Source organism: Orbicella franksi, chromosome 14 (genome assembly GCF_964199315.1).
Source record: "Orbicella franksi chromosome 14, jaOrbFran1.1, whole genome shotgun sequence".
Lineage (NCBI taxonomy): Eukaryota > Metazoa > Cnidaria > Anthozoa > Scleractinia > Merulinidae > Orbicella > Orbicella franksi.
In genome coordinates this window covers 15,674,921-15,681,811 of record NC_138158.1, presented here as the reverse complement: position 1 = coordinate 15,681,811, position 6,891 = coordinate 15,674,921, and the positions used below count along the sequence as shown (strand labels likewise).

Here is a 6,891-nt window from a genome sequence, read left to right as displayed (position 1 = left end):
AATATCAAAAGCGTAAACTTCTGACACTAACATCACGTTCAATTATTATATATGACCGAAGCAGAGGGCACATCAAATTCCAAATAAATTGGCCCAATAATTTTTTTTAAGCATCTCTGGTTTTAAATTGCCTTTTTCACCGCCTACGTAAAGTTCGCTTTTCATAACTTGTCAGGGGCGTAGCTAGTATTTTTTTAAGAGAGGGGGAGGGGGGGGGGGAGTTACACCGCGTCAAAGTGAAGGTGCTCACCAGATTTTCATGTCGTTTCCACCACCTGTTGTGGGTTGTTTGCTGGGAAAAGGCTTACAAAAGGGGGGATCACGGCACCCAAAGACCCCCCTAGCTACGCCTCTGCTTGTGGAGATGATCTCTGAAATTATCTGAACTGTGCAACTGGCAAAAGCAAAAGATTAGCGACGACTCGTCGTTGTAACGTCCTGAAATTTGAAGCGTACGTGAGGAACCCATTTCAGTGGTGCGTTGTCATAGCAGGTTTTCAACCAATCACGCGCGGCAAAAGTGAAACAACATAACCGCAAAATAATGTCGTCTCCCTGGTAAGCAAAACTATGGGCGGATCGCGCTGCTGTTTTAAAACGGCGTTATATGAACAATAGCTTCCATTTGGAGCGGAAATATGCTTGGATATTTGTCCGCGGACATTATCTCTTCCGAGAAGCCAGCAGTTTGAGGAACAGATAATGTCCAAGGACAAATATCCGAGCGTATTTACGCTCTAAATGGAGGGTATTGTGTTTAGTATCCTTCAAAAATTTTTCCGCAACACGCGCAGTTTTGAGAATTGGGGAATAGCACTTGGATATTCCCCAGTTTTAGCTGGAACAGTTTTGGTTTTTGTTCTTCTTTCTGTTGTTTCTTTTTTCATTATTTTCTAGTGGGTGTGTGTATTTTTTGTTTTTCATTTTCCTGCCAAATGGGCAGTGTTCATATGTTTAAAATGGTAAGACTGTCTGTACTCTTAGAAAACCAAGAGGAAGAAATCTGGTCGAGTTGTCAAGGTTTTTTCTATTTCTCATTTTGACGTTAGCTATTAATAGGCACTCAGTGTGAGAACTGTGGTTAACAATTTTACGTCATTAGTGGTTAGCTTTTTATGAAAATAGTGGTAAGTACATGTATTACACTAGTGGTTGATTTTTAATTTAGTACATTAGTGGTTTCGTGATCTAGTTTACTGTTATCTTCCATTCCTGCAGTCAAGCTGGTAATCAAGCGATGAAACAATAAAATCGTACCATGTATCCAGGCTAACGTCCACTCTATGGCGACGCGGCGTTAACAGCCATCTTAAACAGAAAACCTGGCCCGTGTGAGGGTATTCATGTCGCCGCCAAAGGGCTATACTGTGGGTACCTTAATATTTTCGCCGGAATAATTCATGGACTGGTAATACTCTGTTTCAGGCTCAGTTTTTGTCCTGCTTGGAATACTAGCAATCTGTTGTAATTAATGAGAAAATTGTTTCTTCATCCGTCTCTCTCTTTATTGTTTTCTTGGCATATGTCGCTTCTGCCCTGGATGTAAATCAATCTCGACCTCACAGCCCTTCTTCTTATCCCATACATCTGCATCTGTTGTCCAGTGCACCCCGTCTCGCATCGCATGTCCACAAGAAAAACACATGATTGCCTCACTGAAAATCAGAATTGCGTAGTTCCGTTCTGTTTGGAAGTTATAGGCCTAACGGAGGCCTCTTCGCTCTGGCTCTTAATTCAGTTACGTTACCATGATGCCATCGACTTGTCATATGTTTTACTTGTTTTATTTCACAATTGCACTACTAATAATGATTTAATAAGTTCGCACAATAGGAATTTCACAACAAATGTCTTTGTTGATTACAAGGGAGTTTTACTTTCCGTTTTTCGGGTTACATAACAACTCCTGTCATGGCACACCGCGGCTTTTTAGAGAAGTTGCTCACCTACCGCTAAAAAATAAGATCCTTTCCTTTATTTAACTTTGAAGGACATTTGCACTTACTCTTCAACTAAAGAGTTTATTTTCATCTTTTGAGGTATAAACAGATCAGTAGCACTGAAAACACTATAATATCAGAAACCTTTACTGATTTACTTGTTGAATATTCTAGTTGAAACTTGGGGAGCGAGTCTATCTAAGTCATAGCATTACGATGACCTTTCCTCTCAGCGTTATGAATGGTGAGACTATCGTAATTGCATACCCAGCGAAACAAAGCTTTTCTTCTGTAGCTGCTGGGAGAAGAGAATCATTATCATAACTTTGTCTCTCCATGTCACAATGTCCTTTTAACTTTAAACAAAGCATTCAAAGAAGAAACGTTTTAGATTTTTCGATCACTCCAAAGATGATATCCCTGCTGTGGGAAAACCCGATTTCGTGTGGATCCCGTGGAGCCGGTACACCTACAGCATATCATTCCCTTAAGCTTTTCTCGGAAGGTTTTGCTAACCAGAGCGTACACAAATGGGTTGACGGCGGAACTGAACAGTACTAGCATATGAAAAACAGCGTGTGCGACTTCACTGACACTGAGGGATGTGTAGTAGTCTAAGTTGTGCGCAATTACGTTAGGCGCCCAACAGATTCCAAATATGGCAGTGACAGTTACCCCCATCAAAGTGACTCGCTTCCGCACTCGCACGACGCCCTGTGTGTAGAGAGAGGCATAAATCCGATTTAGATAGTAACAAATGAATTGTCAAGAAAGGTCCTGCAAACAGAATATGTATCCCTAACGGCGTCACAATGACAATGTTCTGTGCGTACAAAGATACATGCGTACATACAGCCGACAGACAGACGGACAGACAAGCATGCAAACTTCGTTTACTCTCCAATTTATACAGAATAGCATTTCTTCTACCTAATGTTACAAATTCAGATAATAAAGGAAGAATTAGAAGAGAGCCGACAAATTTATTTAAGGTAATTTGGGAATGGTGTTGAAATCTGTAACAGCGCGATATTGATTTGAAATTGTGGCCCTGGACTAGGAACCTGGCAACTAAACTAACGGAAATAAAGCCTTCAGTAGCTGATATTTTTGGCAAGGTGAAAATATCAGTTTCTCTTAAAGTGCTACCATGATGAAATTCTCGACATCCATTTTTTTTTTCACATTTTCGTAAATAATAGGTCTTTCCTAGTTCAGTCCATTGCGAACATTAGCACACGCGGTTTTTGGATCTTTATTTCCGAGAATTTACGGCCGCCATTAATCTTCCTTGTTCCAAGTCTTGGTTGAGAATTTGAGAAAATGATGTCATTTTCTCAAAAATACTGGACGGGTTGAAATCAGTTATAATAAAAATCAATGTCGAAAATTGCACGAATATATGAGCCAAAGTTTTTGTTATTCTTTGTGTGAATTGCTGTACTTATTGTTCGCATAATTTCAATCCGTGTGGTATTTTTGAGAAAATGACGTCATTTTCTCCAATTCTCAACCAAGACTTTGAACAAGGAAAATCAATGGCGGCCGTAAATTCTCGGAAATAAAGGTTCAAATAACATGAGTTGTAATGTTCGTAATAGGTTGAAATTTGCCAAGATATCTAGGAAAGACCTATTGTGTACGAAAATGTAAAAAAAAAAAAATGGGTATCGAGAATTTGATCATAATGGAACTTTTAGGGAATATTTGCTGGATCACAGACTTAACAAACCTTTTAAGCATTAACAGTATTTACAAACGTGAAGACATTTTAAAACAAAGAAAGAATAATATTCGGCATGCGCCCTTTGCATTGGTAACTGCATGATGGAGAGTTATAATAATGCTAAAAGAAAACCTTACTAGAATGTTCGGGGCACCAGAATATGACCGAACAAACTTAGCTATATGGAAGTTTCAATCATGAACGTTAATTTGCATACTTCAGTAATTATCGTGAGGAAAGCGAAACAAAGATGTTCACGTGTTGAACTTGTTTGTTAATACTTATCCTCTGTGGGAAGGCGAGTTGATTCTCAGGATCACGTTTAAACCACAGGGCGTACACGATTCTGGAATACAATCCAGCCATTAGTACAATGGCCGCGACCACAAAGGCTAACCAGAGCAAAAAAGAAGCTTTTTGCAGCCATTCTTCATCCATCCGCACACAGGCATTGTCTTTTACGTTGAAGCCCGTGATACGTGGCATGAAGATTATTAATGCGAAGATCCAAGAACCAGGAATGATCACCTAAAATAGGAAAGCATAAAACAGACGACTATTTAAGGTAATTCCATCGAAATAGAACTCACAATAGATTTTCTTTCAAACTTTACCTGTTGACTGTTTATATCAAGAGAACGTAACATTTGAAATAAAAAAGAAGGGGTCTCCATATTCGTTTTGGAGCAGGAAGACCTTCAATAAACCCCATCATTCCTGAAGTTATTTGCTTTTGCTTTCAGAAACGTTTATATTTGAACCATTCACCTCACACTTTAAGAGAGCAGAAAAATAGAGAGAAAGTTAAGCGAGAAATACAACAATGGATGTATTGCATAAATGTTAAGGAGCAATTTGATGCGCGTTTCATGGTGAGGGCATTCATATTTAGTCGACAGAGATACCATATGTTCTAAGCACGCATTGTTCTGAGGCCACATATTATCTTTTACGAGTGCTAGCTATGCTCTTATTTTCTGTGATAATTTTTTACTCTGCAATAGAAATTGGTTCATGTTAACTGTATAGAAAAAAGGTGATCTCTGCATTCAAACTAAATAAAAATTTGTTAGGTCCCGGTACTCGTTTCCGAGGAAAAATTGATGATTTGTTTCTCGCAAGCCAAGCAGTTTAGAAAAAGCCACCATTTTGTATATGCTGTGTATGAAAGGTGATCTCTGCATTCAAACTAAATAAAAATTTGTTAGGTCCCGGTACTCGTTTCCGAGGAAAAATTGATGATTTGTTTCTCGCAAGCCAAGCAGTTTAGAAAAAGCCACCATTTTGTATATGCTGTGTATGTGCACGCGCTCGTGAGAGCGCGCTTATGACGCGAAAATCGTGCGCAGTAGAGATGCGCAATGCAATTCTGAGGAATCACTGTAAGGTGGCTCCCTATAGTTTTACGATTGTACGAGGGCATAGGACGAAAGCTAAAGTAATCTACGCGCGCCCAAAGGAAAACGTCAGTGTTTGTCGATTTTTGTGACGTCAACATGAGCACAAAAAGCAAAACTGACAGTGAATTTTCTCGCGTTTCCTTCGGTGAATTTTTTTTTTTAATTTGGCTCAGTTGTAACCGCATACAAGCTCTTTAAAATACCCTATTTTTGTTAAAATCTGTCAGAGCTAATCTAATATTTAAAAAAAATGACAAATTACAGAATATTGGAAAAACCGTCTGAACAACCTTACCTTTTTATCGATTCAAAATGTCAGGCAATATCATTTCCATGAAGTGGCAAAGTATGAAAAAAATTCACCGAAGGAAAGTATAAATATTTTAAGAGTTTAGGCCAAAATGAGAAATATATCTGCCTGTCATTAGATGAGACGTTGCCATGGCAACGGCCGTAAACCAAAAATTGACAACCACAAAATAAGCCTTATTTTTTAACAGTACTCATATTGGTAAATCTCTCCATGGAAAACTTTAAGAGAAATTAACTAAGTTTCCTTTTCTAACTCGCGCTCTGCAGGGAGGGTGTTCGTAAATACCCTAGGGAACCACCTTAAACCTGGTAACGCATCAAATTATCTTTCAGGGATGAGTTTCAACGAATAACAATACGCCTCACACTGGTAAGGAGTTAGATCAGTAGGTCTGGTTTGACATCTCCTTAAAACATTTCATCGCAGATAAAGGATTCTTATAGTCAGCTAGCTATTATTAATGCCCTTGTTTGTCCCGTGCATCGGCCCAATCCTTACTGGAAAATTTCGACACCTTTTCCACTTAGTGTACCTTCTTTGCACCTGAAAGCGGGCAAAACCTTTCGTGCTTCTTTGACGACATCAATAATGTAAGCTGACAATTTGCTAACGCAACTGAAAAACTCGAACTGCGCGCGGAAAATTCAACACAAGTCTTGTGATAATAGAGGGCTTTAGATTGGACTACGAGTACAAGATTTAGTACGAGTTCAATTTTCGATTTTCAAATCAGTGACGTTTCCAGAGTCCTCGCTGTTCATGCTGGTTTTAGGTAAAGAGGGTAGCTCATGGGATGAAATGGGTATGTGATGTGATAATGGGAAGCCTGCAAACTAGAATTGAAAAGTCGTTCTCGTATTCGATCTCGTACTCGTACTCAAATCTTAAGTCCCCTAATCTCGTAAACAACAACTTGACTATGCGTTCTTGTCACGTGAGTGTTATTTTAAGTTTAGTTTATGCGACAACTGAGTAACAACTTGATGACAGGTATCAAGTAGAGGTTATTAATACAACTTGAAGTCGTTTTTTATTAACAGCTTTGTTCAGAATCAATATTTTTCGCTATAATTATTTCATATATTAGGCTCAATGAGATCTATCTGAAAAACCGAAAATATATTTTTCCTTACATTGTCAAGTATTTGTTATACCGATTCAACCATCAAAAATATGTTATGACGTAAGATAAAAACTGATACGAAGGTATTACAGAATGGTCCTAATTTAAGAGCACCCAAACACGCCAAAGATTGGATTTGTTTAATGATTTCTCATTCCTTTAAAGGTGAGGGGCCCTATGCGGTAGAAAACAAAGAAATCACTTTTTTGTTTCACGGGCTTAGGAGGTGGTAGTACAACTATTCTAAGTTTTTGTAGCGAATCAGAATGCGTGAAGAACACTATCCACTGGTTTGGTACATACTAATAGTAACTATTATACATTGTAGCCACCATCTGTCTTCTCATTGGCTAGAAGCCTGCAGTTAATTCTACGAAACAGCACGACCT

General features: G+C 38.6%; 2 protein-coding genes across 2 annotated transcripts in view; both read right to left on the bottom strand.

Moving 5' to 3' along the window:
* Positions 1-208: 208 nt before the first annotated feature.
* Positions 209-4,340, bottom strand: LOC145468645 (pyroglutamylated RF-amide peptide receptor-like). The gene is made up of 3 exons (XM_081452361.1): positions 4,281-4,340; positions 3,934-4,194; positions 209-2,654 (listed from the first exon to the last, which is right to left on the bottom strand). The coding sequence occupies exons 1-3, from the start codon at positions 4,338-4,340 to the stop codon at positions 2,328-2,330; spliced, it is 648 nt and encodes a 215-aa protein (XP_081308487.1). The 3' UTR covers positions 209-2,327.
* Positions 4,341-4,880: 540 nt separating this feature from the next.
* Positions 4,881-6,891, bottom strand: part of LOC145467473 (pyrokinin-1 receptor-like) — a 7,519-nt gene continuing 5,508 nt past the window's right edge. Inside the window, exon 2 of the mRNA XM_081451033.1 lies at positions 4,881-6,891. This exon is cut by the window's right edge and continues 814 nt beyond it. The gene's annotated coding sequence lies outside the window, so the exon portion shown is untranslated.